Source organism: Dipteris shenzhenensis, chromosome 6, assembly GCF_047967505.1.
Source record: "Dipteris shenzhenensis isolate YYH24624 ecotype China chromosome 6, Dip_SZ_1.0, whole genome shotgun sequence".
NCBI classification, from domain to species: Eukaryota; Viridiplantae; Streptophyta; class Polypodiopsida; order Gleicheniales; family Dipteridaceae; genus Dipteris; species Dipteris shenzhenensis.
Window position 1 is genome coordinate 25,980,279 of NC_141601.1, and position 17,903 is coordinate 25,998,181.

General features: G+C 41.9%; 1 protein-coding gene across 2 annotated transcripts; it reads right to left on the reverse strand.

Annotated features, from left to right (window-relative positions):
* Positions 1-13,974: 13,974 nt before the first annotated feature.
* On the reverse strand, positions 13,975-17,679 carry LOC147900982 (non-specific phospholipase C1-like). Of its 2 annotated transcripts, none has more exons than XM_087375581.1 (5): positions 17,315-17,679; positions 17,080-17,145; positions 15,899-16,954; positions 15,539-15,715; positions 13,975-14,930 (listed from the first exon to the last, which is right to left on the reverse strand). In XM_087375581.1, coding segments are annotated over exons 2-5 (1,551 nt in total). In that variant the 5' UTR covers positions 17,081-17,145; positions 17,315-17,679; the 3' UTR covers positions 13,975-14,613. The 2 variants fall into 2 exon arrangements, with proteins under 2 accessions (XP_087231707.1, XP_087231706.1); XM_087375580.1 differs by having other exon boundaries at positions 17,080-17,215.
* Positions 17,680-17,903: the final 224 nt, after the last annotated feature.

The window sequence follows — 17,903 nt, forward strand, 5'->3', positions numbered from 1 at the left end:
TCTTAGGCTACCCTAGACATACATCCATGCAAGATTTGGTCTCTACCTGATTTGGTATGCACCACATGGAAGGTATAATGTGTACATTTTTTCAATCCCTACTAGCACGACTACGTATGAAAAATGGTGCACATACTAACCAAATAGGCATGTGGACTTATCTGTTGGGGATTAGACTTTGCACTGCTCTTAGGCTACCCTAGACGCACATCCATGCAAGATTTGGTCTCCAACTGATTTGGTATGCACCACGTGGAAGGTATAATGTGTACATTTTTACAATCCCTACTAGCATGACTACATATGAAAAATGGTGCACATATTAACGAAATACGCATGTGGACTTATCTGTTGGGGATGAAACTTCGCACAGCTCTTAGGCTACCCTAGACATACATCCACACAAGATTTGGTCTCCAACTGATTTGGTATGCACCACGTGGAAGGTATAATGCATACATTTTTACAATCCCTACTAGCACGACTACGTATGAAAAATGGCGCATGTACTAACCGAATATGGATGTGGACTTATCTGTTGGGGATGAAACTTTGCACGGCTCTTAGGCTGCCCTAGACATACATCCACACAAGATTTGGTCTCCAACTGATTTGGTATGTGCCACATGGAAGGTATAATGCATACATTTTTACAATCCCTACTAGCATGACTACGTATGAAAAATGGTGCACGTACTAACCAAATAGGCATGTGGACTTATCTGTTGGGGATTAAACTTTGCATGGCTCTTAGGCTACCTAGACATACATCCATGCAAGATTTGGTGTCCAACTGATTTGGTATGCGCCACGTGGAAGGTATAATGCGTACATTTTTACAATCCCTACTAGCACGACTACATATGAAAAATGGCGCACGTACTAACAAAATATGCGTGTGGACTTATCTATTGGCGATTAAACTTTGCACGGCTCTTAGGCTACCCTAGACGTACATCCACACAAGATTTGGTCTTCAACTGATTTGGTATGCACCACGTGGAACGTATAATGCGTACATTTTTACAATCCCTACTAGCACGACTAAACCCTAAACCCTAAAACCTTACAAACCCTAAACCCTAAAAAACCCTAAACCCTAAACCCTAGACCCTAAACCCTAAAAAACCTACCTAAACCCTGTTGGGGATGAAACTTCGCATGGCTCTTAGGCTACCCTAGACGCACATCCATGCAAGATTTGGTCTCCAACTTATTTGGTATGTGCCACGTGGAAGGTATAATGCGTAGATTTCTGCAAGCACTCCCTACTAGTGACTACATATGAAAAATGGTGCAACCAAATACGCATGTGGACTTATCTGTTAGGGATTAAACTTGCACAGCTCTTAGGCTACCTTAGACGTACATCCATGCAAGATTTGGTCTGCAACTGATTTGGTATGCGCCACGTGGAAGGTATAATGCATACATCCATGCAAGATTTGGTCTCTAACTAATTTCATATGTGCCACTTGGAAGGTATAATCCCTACTAGTGACTACGTATAAAAAATGGCAAGCATTGATATATACGAAATTCAATATGATATTCAAAATGATAAAGTTCATAGCACTTTAGGAGTTCATCAGTGCCATGTGGAGAAAACTTTTTGTGGATAACCAAAAAGTGCCCTTTTGCTTGGCTAAGGTAATGTGCCAGTGAGTGATCTCGACCGAAGCTACTACGAACAAGGCATTGCCGAGATGAGAATAGGTTGATCTCAAATGCCTCCTGCAACAGTCCAACATTACGTTGAAATTCCATTAAAGAAAAAGTATACCAAGAGAGAAGAAATTCAAAGCTCATAGTTTCTTACCACTATGGAGTCATCATGCTCAATCCCTTCCTCTTTGTCAATGAGGATGGATCTAGAGGCCTCCTGCTGTCTAGAGTGAGATGTGGAGGCTTCTTCTAGAACATCAGGTAGGTCGGAGTAGATTGATGTATCTGCATCTTTGATATGGGCCAGTGTTAAAGCAAGAACCCCTTCTATTGAATCATCTGCTCCCAAAAACCCAGGTTCTTGCATAGTCGTGTCCACCTCGTATCCACACAGGATACCAAGAGCTTCATCCTCCCGGAGACCAAACATACCTCTTTGTCATGGAGAAAGAGGTATTGTTCTCCATCAACAAGAAGGGGAGCAAGAAACCATATCATTGTTGTGGGGTCAACAGAGGTGGTGCCCGAGGTGGATGGAATTTGAGAAGTAGAATGGGCTTTAGGAGGTCGCTAGAGCACTTCCAGGGCCAATGTAGCTTCCCGCTCCTCAGCTTATTCATCTATGGGCTCTTCATTGTAGATGTTGGGCTCATCTACAGAAATAAGAGGATCAAAAAGGGCAGGGCTAGGGTCAGGGCTTGAGGTCGAGGCCTCCTCTTCCATTTGTCCCTCCTGGGGAAAAAAAATAAAGGTCATTTCCTAGGATAGGAACCTATTTCTTGTGTTTTCGATGACTCCACATGCTAGGAGTCATCAGTGTCCACTTCCCTAAACCCTAGGTGTGTGAGCTGGGCTGAAAGCGATCTAAACACCTCACGAGCCTGGGTTCTTGATTGAACAAGTACTTCAAATAATCAATTGGGACCCATCTTTTTGTAGACTCATCAAGTTGATATGCAAAACTCGCGATGTAGTCTTGCATGTAGTTGATGAGGTCTTCAAAATCGTCTCGAGCTCCCAAGTAGGTGCCTAGGATGCCTATGCTCTTATCAAAGACTGGAAATAACTACTCCTCTCTATCAATTAATGGAGTACGGGAGATGAAATCATGGAAGGAAAACCTAGCAGAATCCATGGTAGTTTGGTAGCTAGGAGAACTATGGCTATGATAGTGAAACTTTGAAACTAAAGTAACTTTATAACCTATATATACCCAAATGTTCTTTAAAAAAAATAATAATAATTATAAAATTTTTGGGAAAAACTTGACATTAACATGAAACAAAACCATTCAAAACATCAAAATTAATTGACCACTATTAATTGGAAAATGTCAAAATCCACAATTGTTCTACCCCACATTGTTTACAATCTTCAATATTGCAGGAGGGATAAAAGTGGCACTATGCACGAGCTTCTCTGCACGCTTTCCTACCTTTTCACCATTTAAGGTAAAGTGAAAGGACTAAGACATGCCATCCTCCATTACCAATAGGTGTTCCTGCACATCCCTAAGAGTCCATTGTGACATGACAGTCACATTCTTGACATCTCCTAAATGAGAACCAATACATAAACTTACCCCTGTATTATCATCATCATTAGAGTCAAGGGGGAGCCAATTGCCACATGTTTTCTTCTAGTGCCTATATTGGAAAGCAAAATATAACATTTGGTGGGAGATGTGGTACTTGACAACCACATTGTCCTTACATACATGGCATTGAAACAAATCACCCTTTTGTTCACCTGACCTGCTTCCCCAATTCACCCCGAGCAATTCCTCAAGGGCATTCTCATGTAGGCACTTGCATGACCACATGGTTTTTGTTCTGTGCATCTGGACATTCTGAAAACAAGAAGAAAAAATGTGCAGAGGCATAAACCAAGACAACCTTACCCATTTAGAGCCAAATGTAAACTTCATGGCCATGCCCACATCCTTTGCAATCTTTTCCTTGTATGATTGCGTTGTTCTTGTGTCCACCATGCTGCAATCCATGTCTTCAAGTTGTGGTGTTGCAATGCATTGAAGATGGCCATAGCTTGATGCCGTCCTTGGAGTAATGTACTTGGCATTATACCAATAGATATTTCTCTATTTTAAAGCAGAGGACTTCTCTCCAGCATGGATCTACCTTCCTAAATCCTCATGAATGGCAATAAACTTACCTAAGAAGCACTCGACTAGTTCCCACTCCTCAAAGTCTGAAGGAAATTACATCTGCACAAGTGCTATTTCAAAATACAATTTCAAACTGACTCATTACATTGGTTCTATTTCAAAATACAATTTCAAGCTGACTCATTACACTTCAAAATCTTACACAAAATCACAAAATGTAGACTTACAATGCAATGGTATTGTTGATTGATTGCTTGATGGAGGAAGGTGCATGTCCTTCCCCATGTAGATGTGTTGCACCTTTGCAAGCAATCCTTTCTTCCCAAGCTTGAACTTCATGATGCGGCCCTTCTATTCATGCAAAAGATCACCTCTTTTGTTCTTGGGAAGCTTATGTGGACCCTTGGTAGATCCTCTCATGACTATCCAATCATTCAAGCTGTAGGTGCAAGGCACCGATTCACCCAGTGCATTTTTGCTCATGTGGGACACAGAGTACATGTATGGTCTCCTCGCCATGCTTTTGTATAGAGGTCACAACAACAATAGTGGACTAGAAAGTGCAGCTTGGAGGGAGAGAGCAGCTCCGATAGAGGGAGAGAGAGGGAGAAGGTAAAGAGGGTGCAACTGAAGGTTGAGAGAAGCTCCAAGAGGTGTTGTAGCTAGGAATGGAGGGAGAGAGAGTAGAGGGGGATGAGCAGCTACTCTAGGAGGTGTTGTAGCTAGGAATAGAGGGAGAAAGTGCAGAGGGGGATGAGTAGCCACTACAGGAGGTACTATAGCTAGGAATGGAGGAAGAAAGAGCAGAGGGGAATGAGCAGCTGCTGCTATAGGAGGTGCTGTAGCTAGGAATGGAGAGAGAATGAGCAGCTACTATAGGAGGTGTAGGAGAGGGAGAAACACAGTGGACCAGAGCAAAAGGGGGTAGAGAAGATGCTAAATGAGTCCCCACATTTGAAAAATGGAGGGAGAATGGAGCCGGACCAGAGAAGAGGAGGAGGTAGGCCTGTAACAAGCTAAGAGGGGGGAAAAATTCACCCAGAAGGGCCCATTGCCTCTTGGATGACTTGTAGGTTTGTTTGGGGGAGATGCATATGGGAGAAGGGTCAAGCATGGGTTGAGGGGGGGGGGGATGGTTTGAGTGGTCCCCGGTGTAAGAGGAGTAGCCAATAGGGCTGTTTGTAGGTTTGCCCACCCTCCACCTCAACATGGCATTGCCCCACAAAAAGGAGCACTCCCATTGGTACACCTCAAATACCTCACTAATCCCTTGAAATTAGGAAACACTAATTGGGGGCCCTTTGGAAACCCCAATTCTCCCCTAATGATACATTTTGTGCCACAATAGCGGTGGGAGAATGACATTTAAAATCTAAATTTCACATTTTTAGATATATTCTACCCTATGTATTGAACAGATATCACTGAGAGAATGGAATTTCAAAGATGAATTTCACATTTCTTGCAAGTCCACCAATGTGTAGTGATCACATGACAATAGGGTAGTGGCATTACATGATCACATTGGCACTAGGAGAATGGCACAGGTGCCAATCTACATGTAAGTTTAGGGTTCACAGTGCTACTTTCCAAAAGAATGGTGTTTTAGAGGATGGCACCACTACCAGCAGTCTCCACCTGTGGAACATCAAAGAATGCACATGTGAGTTTACACTTGGAAAAACATAAACTCAAGTGTTGTACATGTTCCACTCTTGTCCCAAATACTGAAAAATCATCAAGGAAGACTTTCATAAAAGATGTAAGATACTCATCAAATACCTCCTAGATGTACTTTTGAAAGGTTGGCAGAGCATTCTTAAGACCAAATGTCATGACATTAGAAGCAAATACTCCCCATTTAGTGACAAATGTTGTTTTGTCTTTATCCTCAGGTGCCATTCTTATCTGGTTGTAGCCACTGAAACCCTCAAGAAAACTATAGATTTCATGACCTGCTATAAGAGCTAGTCAGGAATCACAAAATGGTAGAGGAAAAGGGTCGGTAATGGTGGTAGCATTGAGCTTTCTGCAGTCTGCACATCTTCTGAGTTTTCCATTCTTTTTGGGCACAATGACAATAGGTGAAATGTAACATGGTGAGAGGATATATAAAACCAACTCTCAACAACTTATCAATTTCCTCTTTGACTTGTTTTTCATAGTTGGGATTCATTCTGTATCTTCCTTGCACCACTGGGATAGCATCTTGCTTTAAGTTGATCCTGTGTTGACATAACTTAGGGTCTACTCCCTTCATATCAGTATAATGCCAAGAAAATATGTCTTTATACTTTGTCAATAAGTCTTTGAATGACATTTTGAGTGGAGGAAGACTTGTACTTACCAAGACTGTCTTGAGGTTGTCAGGGTCTCCAAGGTTCACCTCTTCCAAGTCATCCCGTCAGACTTTGGTACTCTTTTGCATATGCTCCTCAAATTGAGTATCAGCTTCTAGGATGGCTTGTGCAACAGATTTACGATTCTCTTCTTGTAGGGTATCATCTGTTTTCGCAAGATTGTTACTTGTCATACAGTAGTTTTGATAGAATCTGCCTCCGAATGTTTTTCGACCGTGTTTTGTTTTAACGTGGTGGGATGTAGGTTGGGTGGTTGTGTTTGTTGATTTGAGCATGTATACTAATCAATGATTTTGATTACATCAATTTAAAATATTGGGAAAGTAGTAGGATTTCTCCTAAGGAAAATTACCTCCTCATCTTCCTCAAATTCAGCTATCATGTTGATGCCCTCTACTTGTAGTGACTGAACTTGTTTTGGGAAGCTTCTCTTTGAAGAGAGATTGATTTTAAAATTTTTTTTGCCTTTTTAAATCATTATTCTTGCTGATCCCTAGTCTTGTTTTACTTTGGCAGCTCTTAGCCATGGCATCCCCAATAACATGGAATAGGCACAATTTACCTACGGATTTTTATAACCTATGTACACCCCTTCTGTAAATTTTGAGTTAATTAAAGTATCCCTTATGTATGAAAATTTCCACTTTTTGAATTAAAAAACTCCTTATCTATGTATTATTTCTGTAGCTTCATAAGAATATAAAACCTCTTTTGTTGATCGCACATGGTATCTTACATATTTCTTGGTGACCCCCCCCCCCAAGGGATACAAGTGATGTATTAGTGTAATGATCCATTGGTCCATTGGTTTTGAATTGTTAAGCTAGTGTAATAGTTGAGGGAACCAGATTACCTTTTCAATGTTTATTTAGGTTGCGAGAGTGTGTGAGAAAGTGTTGTCAGGCAGGGCCAATCATCTTTGATTTGGTCTTGTAAGCAGAGGATAGTGTCAGAAAACATAATCTATAATATCATGCTTGAAGACTGGGACATAGCTTATCAATCACACCTACCAAGCTAGGACTTATTGAAACAAGTCCAAATAAAAAAGAAGATATACTATCTCCAAAAGAATACTAAGGTCAAATCGTATACACATAGTTTGTAAGAAAGGCTTGCAAGCCCATATTGTAAGTTTTAGATAGACATGGATCTAAAGATAACTAGTTATCTAGGTACATCTATGTGACTGTTTTGAACGATATAAGCATGTGTGATAAAGTTCATAATCCAATTATTCAATGGAACACGTAATCATACATTCTGATTATGTAGTCCCAAAATCAATGAGATGCAAATGTAATCATGACTTCTACATCATAATATGTAATGTGTCTGGTCATAATCCCCACAAGTGCATACATAATCTTGACCCTTAGGTCTTGGTGCACAACAACACAAAGCAACTATAGACGCGCTTGGTAGACACACAAAATAGTAGGCACGTCTATAGGCATTGCTTGAGTAGAGGAATTACGAGCGCGTCTAAAAGCACGTCTAACAACTCATCTATTTGCACGTGTATTAACACGTCTATTTGCGCATTTAAACTGAGAAAATACGGGCCCATCTAACATTGCGTTTATCAGCACGTCTGTTTGCGCATGTATTAACACATCTATTTGCACGTCTAAACTGAGAAAATACTGGCCTGTCTAACATGGCGTTTATTAGCGCATCTATTTGCGCATGTATTAGCGCGTTTATTTGCGTGTTTACACTGGGAAGTAGACGCGTATTTAGATGCATATATAGATGCAAACCAGAGAATACAGAAAGTGAGATTTTGGTGTACATCATTGCTTTCCAAACATTGCCCATGATTACCAAAGCACATAATTTTAACAAAAACATCAATGCTTTTTTGCAAGCCCACATATACAAGAATTAAGTGAGGTGAGGAGAATGAGACAATATGTAAAATAGTTTTGCCAATATCAATGATGGGCTATGGTTCAATCTCATCCTCAATGAGATCAACCCTTGCTAAACTATCTACTTCAAAATCCAAACAAGTGTTTAATAGATCTACAAATACATTCAACCCACTACTACTTGTGCTACTCATGTGCTCATCGAAATCAGCATCACCAATGGTAGGCTCATCCTCACGGGTAATGGCCTCAATATCTGTATCTCCTATCTCATGATCATTCTCCTCTCTCATATCACGGTCATCATCACATCCATGGCCATGATCATCCTCCATACGCTCCATATTAGTAAATGTACTATACATCACTTTGGAACGTGGCATAATAGGTATGACATGCCACCATCTATTATTATCCACCATTGGTTGATAGACAACCTAATTCAAACACAAATACAATCATGTTATTTTTCTTGCATTAAATATTTAAAAGCGAGTATTTTTATATGTGTGCACAGTACTTGTTCACATTGTTGCAGTAGTACTAGTGTGTCCTTTCTACTTTGCCAAAACTTTGTGGAGTCAATAGTTACAAAGCCACTTGCATGGCATTTGATTGTTGCATTAGGGTCTCTTACCACCACATCCTTAAACCACTTTACATCCAAAACATACACAAAGAAGCGTCGAAAGTTAAGCTTAATAATATCTTGTATTATGCCACAATAATCATCCATGGCTCCATTGGCTCCCTCAAAGCTAGCAATGACGCCGCAATCTTGTGTGTTTCTCTTATCATCAATCCGTTGTGTTCGAAAATGCTTGCCCTCACACCATATAGCATTGAACATAGTACACTACACCAAGACAAAATCAATTAAATAAGCAATCTAAATTATTGAAAGCTCCTAACTTATGCATAACATTCTATATACTGACCTTGCTCATTCATCCCCTAGCATACTCCCATTCTTCCATTGTGATGTGCATCCCCTCGTCTTTCTCTGCTTTCTCCATTTCATTAAGTAGCCAATCCACATGAATATCCTTTGGAAGTGCTCTTAGATACTGAGGGTATGGCACACGAGATCCGTGGTGTGTACGAAAGAGGGCCCTTTCTTCTAGTCTTCTTGCCTTTGCATCCTCGTATCTTGTCACCCATCTTTTCATCACATCACTATTAAGCATGCAATAGAGATTGATACTATTATGCAACTCCGTGTCTATTACTTTGTTGCGTCCTTTCCCTTGAGGCACAATAGAGGTCATCCTTAGGTCTTTATCATCTCTCCATAGTCATGGGAGAGAGCTATCCACATCAACAAGAAACTTAGAAATATATACAAGTGACTCTTGTACCAACCAACCCTCAGCCATGCTACCTTCGGGTCTTGCATTTTGTCTCACAAAGCCCTTCAAGGTCTTCATGAAGCGCTTGAGGAAGAACAACCATTGTGCATGTATAGGACCACATATAGCAATCTCATCCACCAAATGCACTATAAGATGTAGTTGGCTTGTGAGAATAGAACGTGGAAATGTCTTTTAGGTGTGTTATCCGACCAAGTGCTTATCGAATGGGTGTACCACTTTGCATGCAACTCAATACCACTATGGTTGAGGCACATTTAAAGTATTGTGCCCATCGAATATGCTTTGCATGGTCGAGGGAGCATTAAATATTATGCCAAAAGCTAGCATGGTGGTCTCTCTAAGCCAACCTATGATTTGCATGGGCTGCGGGCAAAGAAGTGGCAAAAGGCTACATGATGACAGGTGGTCAGGCTGCACTGCGACAGTGTTTAGAATGATAGATTGCATCTAATTATTGTGGTAAGAAGGTGGTCTCTCCAAGCCAACCTTCGATTTTAATGATCCGCATGGGTGAGTGCCTAGTGACGGGTGGCAAATTTGCAGAGCAAAAGGCTACGCGATAATAAGTGATTAGGTGATGTAAGCAAGAGACTGTGTTGTGCAAAGCAATGCAGAGATGCCATGTGTCGAGCTATGTGGTGTTTTGAATAAATAGATTGCGTCTCATTATTACACCAGTGTGCCTTCATGACGTCTATAAAACATTTTTGGCAATAGCGTGGGTCCATGCAAACTTCAAATATTCACCCACTGGAATAGAACGTGGAAATGTCTCGTCCACTAAACAAACCACCTCCACTGACATAACTCGAGCATTCTCAAGCGTGGTGGGATCTATTTCCTTTGAGCTCACATACCTAGAAATGAAAAAGTACAGCATGTTAACAATATACATTCAAACTTGCATGGAGCATTGATACGCATCATATATTGTATCATATAAAGTACCTCACAAGCTCGCCCATCTTGTAAATACAATCTTTCACGTCCTTCGATGCACTACGTGAAATGCTAGTAGGTAGTATGAACTGAACCCACGAGGAGGTGGTTGATTAGTTGCTTATAATTATTCACTCACAAATTTGAAAGGAAAAAGATATTATGCACATAAAATACTTACTTGGAGTATATTGTTCCAATCATGAGATTTCAAGCCATATAATTGCTCTACACCTCTTTTCTTGCTCTTTGTAAAGGCTCCCTTCAAACACCTCATGCATCCAGTGGGAGTACGAATTGTAGTAATAGCGCACTTCACCATCGCCATCCCTAGCTTTGATAACATCCACGGTGCACGAGGTAAAAAAACACACCCAATTGGTCTCTCTTGTGGCCAAGCTTCATGCATCCTCCCTGTGGTACGTAGATCCTCCCTTATGCCTACGGAATCTCGTGTCCCATTCAAATGCTCCCAAATGGTAGATGCCACATTCTTGAAGATATGCATGGGATCAAGTAGGTGATTGATCTTGAGGTGGGACCACTATGGTAAACGATAAAAGATGGAGTATGTAAACAGAAATTAGTGTTAGCGGGCAATCTTTATTTCCAGCCAATCTAGCATACAATAGCTACAAACCCTTATCGGCTCATGCCAAGTGGTGGAGGAGTCGTGGAACTGTCCCAAATTCTCATCCAATCTCCTGCAGTGAGTGATTGTGGGAGGACTTCATTCCAAGGGTCAACATATCTAGGATGATCAGGTGGGAGAAATCGATGGTGATTCTCATAGATGACTTTATTCAATGCGTCTGCCCGTGAGGCAACTAGCAAAGGACCACAAACAGGACATGCATGGTAACCCGATGTAGTGAGACTTGGACAATAGATGCAATTAAGAGTTGAAGGTGGGTTTAGGGTGTCACATCCTTTGCCTATTCATAATTAGAAGTGCAATGATTACCTAAACACTCGCCATAGCCTGGGAAGTCATGCATCGTCCACATCAAGACTGCTACTGAGGAGCAGTATATCCGGGCTATTGGAGCGGCCCTCGAGGTATTTGAAAGTAATTAAATAATGCCAATATTATAAGTAAAGATTTGATTTTTCATACATTGATATATGTTGTCCCTTGTTTACAAGCCTGTGCACAAGATGACGAGGAAGAAGACGAGGAAGGAGGCACAAAAGAGAGCGCAGAAGGGAGCATGGAAGGCAGCGAGGATTAGTCGTAGAAGTAGTGCTAGCTACTCTTTTTTGTACTTAAAGCCACTGGCTTGGCTTCGTGCCTCTTGTATATACACTCCTCTTATTTTTTGTACTTGAAGCCACATGACATGGCTTAGCTTCCTTATTTTTTGTACTTGAAGCCACATGACGTGGCTTAGCTTCGTGCTATATGTACATACAAGCACTTTTTGAGCTTTCAATTTTATTACGTTTTGGAGTTGTAATGTTTTATTTGGAATTGTAATTAAAATGTGGTTGGCTGTAAGAATTGAATTACACAATGTGGAAATGGGATTCTGGTAACTATATAGCATGCACAACATACACAGCATTCTATAAATTTAAAAAAATATATTATAAAGTGCGTCTATCAGTGCGTCTATAAACGTGTCTATATATGCATCTGTTTGTTCGGCAAGCGTCTATTTTCGCGTCTATAAATGCGTTTATAAGATCGTTTAAAAATGCATCTATGCACGTGTTTAACGATGCGTCTGTCTATTTTTAAAATTTTTAAGCAGAGCGTCTATTTAAGCATCTAAATGCACGTCTATACGTGTGTGTGTCTACTATATAGATGTGTTGTTAGACGCGGGTCTCCATACGCAGAAATAGATGCGCCCGTAAGTTTTTTATTTAGTTCAGTAAACGCGTCTGTGTGCACGTCTATGGGTGCTTTGTCTTGTTGTGGTGGATGTAATCTCAAGAACTGTGATCATAATGTCATTGCTCTTTATCAGGCTCAAGCATATTGTATACACATAGTTTGTAAGCAAATCATAATACCAATAAGCTTGCAAGCCCATATTGTAAGTTTTAGATAGACATGGATCTAAATATAACTATCTAAATATAACTAGTTATCTAGGTATGTCTATGTGACTATTTTGAACGATATAAGCACGTGTGACAAAGTCCATAATCCAATTTGTCAATGGAACAGGTAATCGTGTATGTAGTCCCAAAGTCAATGAGGTGCAAATGTAATCATTAATTCTACATCATAATATGTAATGTGTCTGGTCATAATCCCCACAGGTGTGTACATAATCTCGACCCTCAGGCCTTGGTGGATGTAATCTTAAGAACTGTGATCATTATCTCACTAGTCTTTATCAGGCTCAAGCAAACTTGCGTTTATTTACCAGCCGTGTTGTTTCAGCAATGGAGGACATCTTGGAAAGCCAATAGTTTTAGATGTACTCCTTAGGTGGGCAAGATAGGTAGCCCCAGTAGGAAAAAAGGGAGTTCATTTTGGGGCCTTTTAGTCCAGAAGGAAAATAGCCCTCCACCAATCAAAGGAGGGCCAACGTAACGTTGAAAAAATCCCCGGGGGGGGGGGGGGGGGGGGAGGGGGGTCACTCATAAATATGTAAGCATAGCATGTGGGTTCAACAAAAGGAGTTTTTTAAATCCTTTTTTAACACATTTTTTACATGTAGGACGGTACCATTTAAATGGGGTATTCATAGATTGAATGTAAAAAGGGTGTTCTTTATTCATGAAAATTTCACGGATAAGGGACTTTTAAATTAGCCCTTGAACGCACGTGATATAGTGGACCTCTCGATAAAAAATCAAAAAAAGAAAAGAAAAAGAAATACCATCAAGTTTGCATTCAATGAGGATACTTGAGCTACTTTATTATATCTGACATATGGTGTAGAATTTAGCATTTCTGACATCACCAACGTGTTCGGAGTAAAACAAAAGGTATTGAGTGCACTCTCAAATGTATATGTGCATAATTGTAGTGCAGTATTGGACACCCTCTAAACCATAGCAAAGGTTCTCAATTAATTACCTCCTTTTGTTTGTAGGAACCTCAAGTAGTGTACTTTTAAATGAATAATTGCTTCTATATATGTGTAGAAAAATTATTTGATGTTTTTAAAATATTTTGGATGGCCTATATAGTCCAAGGTACATGCTTCATAGGCATATTAGCATTTGCATAGTTTAATGATCTCATACAATGCATTGGCAAATCTCTAGTTGCAAATATGTACAAATGCCCATTCACATTATATCATGGTATGGTAAGCTAGCATTAATGATGCCAACTTTTGGCAAGGTTAGATGCTCTTACTAGAGTTAATGAAGAACATTTTTGTCATTGGACCAAGTTTCACTTGCTATTTTAGTCCCTTGAAATACTCCATCTCTCTCTCTCTCTCTCTCTCCTCTCACACTGAGCTTTTCACCCTCTTTTCCATGCTGCACATCCAATTCATCTTCTATTTTGGGATCTTGGACAGGCCTTATGAATGAATTTGATCATTCATCTTGTTGAATATGCATGCAAGATAATGCTCTATTTAGTAGACAAGCATATGCATGTAAAACAAAGAAGAAAAGGGAACCACACTCACAAGGCATTGATAAGGATGGGAGAACCATACATTTGATATATACATATGAGTAAGTGATCAATATACACATTTGAATGTTGCAATCAAAGGGACATGAATAAAAATTAACAAAACACAACTACATTGACGAAGCAGTCGAAGGACTTACTATATTTTCCATCCCCCCCCCCCCCCCCCCCCCCCCACACACACACACACACACAGAGGATGTGAGGTTCAACAGATGAGAACACCAAGAGAGAAGATAGCCCATTATTGAGAGAGAGATATAAGAGGGAGGATGTGTGGTTCAGTAGATGAGATGAACACTAAGAGAAATGACACCCTATGGAAGAATGTACAAGTGAAAATGAGAGAGCAATTGTTAAGCAAAATAGCAATGTTGAATTCATTGCTAAGAGAAGCATAACCATAATGCTCAAACTTTTTTCACGTGTGCAGAAAGGCAAATGATGATGTATGGTTGAGAAATGAGGAGAAAGGCAAATGACGATGTATGGTTGAGAAATGAGGAGAGAGAGAGAGAGAGAGAGAGAGAGAGAGAGGTATCTCAATAAAAACCCTCATTAATACAAACACATAACAAGAGAAAGAGATGAGAAAGAAGGCCCATGCCAGAGATGGACGGCTGAGAATGAGCATGGAAAAGAGAAGAGCGGACGGGATCGACGGTCAGCATTCTTGGAGATCGTAGCAGCGCTTGCCATCAGGGGACGTGGAGGGCTTGAGGCAAATGACGGACGACGAGGATGCGCCTGCCTTCTTCGCTTCCTTGCAAGCTTCCAAATACTCCGACACTACTTTCTCTATATACTTGCCTGCTGCCTTCACCCCCGCCATTGCCTCTGCGTAGCCTCCCCGTCCTCCTTCCTTGCTATTATCCCCGTTCAAATCTGCTGCCAGTTGCACTAGCTCCTCCTGGAACTCGCTCAACGGCCGCCCTTCCTCATCCGGCTCCACGTCCTTCTTCGTTACGCTTGGAAGTACCTCTGCACACATCATAGATGAGAGTGTATCAGCAGCTCGCAGCATGACCATTTAATTACTTTTCGCTGCATCTTCTCTTGGACTAAATACATTCTTTTTTCTCTCAAATAGTGTCCTGTTTGGTGTCTTGGGAGAAGAGAAACGTCAGTGCATCCACGCGACTGACGAAACTCTGGCCGAATCCACGCGATTGTAGTTGACCGAACCTTTTCTCTCTGCACCCGCGTTGATCAGTACAAACATGCACATCTCCATTTGGTCACGAGGGTCGGATGACCTGCCAGCTATTTGTCGATAGCTGGGGTGACACCGGAACGCTGAACCGAGAAGTTGCGCCACTCCCGTCTCTGCAATTCTCTCCCTACTCATCTGCAATCTTGCCCTTTCCTAACTCCTCAAGTAGGCAGAATATCTCCTCTCAACTATGTATGAGATCTGTATCGCTCTTACATACAATGTGTATATATGTGTCAGTACAGTGTGTGTGTGTGTGAGTGTGAGAGAGAGAGAGAGAGAGAGAAGAGAGAGAGAGAGGGCGCGCGCGAGAGATAGAGCGCCAGAGAGTTCATTCTAGCGAGAGATCAGAGGAGAGAGAGAGGGAGAAAGAGACCTGGGCAATCTGTTCTCGGAGCTTGTCTCGATGATATCACGCCTTCAAATGTGCCAGCCCAGGCATCTCGCTTTGTCAAGAAGTCTGAAGACAAGTTGAACAGTTTCTTGACTGTGGCCGGAATAGATGAATGCTCAAATTGGGAGTCTGGTGTCGGTCCAGTTGGGGTATGTATCACTGCGCATCCAAAAATTCACACGCAATTAGTGCTACGACTGCTTTTTAGTGTGATTAGCGTTTTGGCATTGGACCTTTCGACATCATTTTGTTACTTGCTTCATGAATCATCGCACTGATCGCAGAAACGTAAAGAAGCTAAAAATGGGTCAGCGCTAGAGGCAACGGAAAACCAAAACCTACCTGTGCCTTTCTCGATCCAAGGGGAAACCATGATAGTTGGCACCCGAACCCCAAGCCGATCGAATTTGAAGTAGTAGGGCTCTGGTCCGTTGATACCGTCTGGATTGGGCACATTCTTGACAGGAGTGGGAACGTGATCATAGAATCCTCCATGCTCATCGTATGTGATAATCAGTAATGTCTCGTTCCACTGAGGGCTGGAGCGCAGAGCCTCATACACCTCTTTGATCAGAGCTTGCCCGTTAGCAACATCATGAGGTGGATGGTCATCGTTTGCAGGAGGAAGCTCGTGATTGAAGAAACGCGGCTCTATAACAACGTAATTCGGCAACTTCCCCTCTTTTGCGTGCTGCTTGAACGAGAGGTCGTAAAGATGGAATTTGTCTATATATTTCAGTTGCCGTAGCCGCCTGTAGTAGAATGTCGACGGCAGGCTTTGGAAATAGATGCCGAACGTCAAACCTGCATCGTATATGTTATCGAAAATCGTTCTCTGTGGAAGGCCTTTAAGCAATTCGCTTGTGACATTGCTCGCCAATCCGTGTGATGTCGCCGAGTGAATATATTGCCTGTTCGGCTGGGTTGAAGAGGGGACTGGAGCAAACCATTTGTCAAAGACCGCAAACTCGTTCACCAGTGCTGTGTGTACAGGAACGTCCTCAGGTTTGAACCCGCTCATCACCGTCTTTGAGAAGCCCACAGAGATCGTCTCGGCCTGCTGAGCGAATCCATCCATCGGTGGAGGATCTGCCGATGTGTCATCTGAGCCAAACACTTGCTGTCGAATTGCCTGGAATGAATGACCAGGATCACCAGCAACATATGTTGCATCGTCCGAAAAAAGCACGACCTGTGAATTACTGTTATCTGTGGAGTGCACAACGTTGAATTCCTTGCCAGTAACACCGTCGATTTCTGGATGAAGCTGTTTCTGCCAACCAAGCATATGGTCGAATGACCGATTCTCCATTACCAAGACTACTATAGTTTTGATTTGACCTCGTATCATTTCGCTGGCCATATCCGGCTCGGCTACTTTGGAAGGAATGCACCCCACTGGCGAACAACCGAGACACGGACTTATTGTTAAAGAAACTATGTAGACGGAGAGGCGAAACTCAAATAATGGAAATTGTACGTCAGATTAAGTACTCGAAGAGTCTCGAACGTTTGTGTCATACTTGTTTCTGCAATCTAAGATCGTGGGCCAATTTATTGATGAAAGTGTTGGACGGTCGATGCAGCGGCTGTCATTCGGGTAAACCAAGAGAAATTTCAGCAAAAATTTTGAGTCGACGCCAGATGGGAAATGTGTAACTTAGCAGGGCAGAAGTGTGCCGATGAGTCAGAATAATAATACGCCGGGAACAAAATGAGAAAAAGTAGGAGCACAAGGAGGAGTGTGCAAACACAAACCTGCAAGGAGCTAGGTTTATAGCGTGGAGAGGCTTGGAGGGGAGCAGAAGGCGGGGACGACGATGCGTACAGGCGAGGAGGAGGAGAGACGTTTGGAGCAAGCGAGAAAAAGCGTTTGGGGCAAGCGAAGAAGAAGGACAGAGAACGGGGAAGGCGGTGGAAGAAGGGGTAGGAAGAAGCAACTGCAACAGCCCACAGGAAAAGCTAGCATATCCATTGGATCTTCTTCCTGCGGTTCTTCTTCTCGGTCCCGAAGACGTACATTGTGTGTCGGTCGAGTCTCCTCTGAACTACCAACACGTACACTCACAGTCTCTCTCTACAACCCTCACAGTCACACGGTACACCCCCCCCCTGGCTCTCTCTCTCTCTCTACATTTTAATATATATCTTGACGATGCCGCCAGGCCAACCTTTCCGTTGATAAGCCTGCGATTTTACAATTTGATACCGCTCCAGGTCTCACAACACTTCAATCTTCCCTCATACTATCCATACACATACCCATTGCCGCAGATCCCCATCCGTCAACGGAAGACAAATCTGGGCTCGGCTGTTCTACAAATTTAACGTTTATATTGACGTTCGA

Bases quoted from the DNA above. Each gene is read 5' to 3' on its own strand.
- LOC147900982 (XM_087375581.1), bottom strand. The intron at 15,716-15,898 runs GTAGGTTTTGGT...TTGGATGCGCAG, and splicing joins TTGGATCGAGAAAGGCACAG to TGATACATACCCCAACTGGA. The intron at 14,931-15,538 runs GTCTCTTTCTCC...TGATGTGTGCAG, and splicing joins TCCGAGAACAGATTGCCCAG to AGGTACTTCCAAGCGTAACG.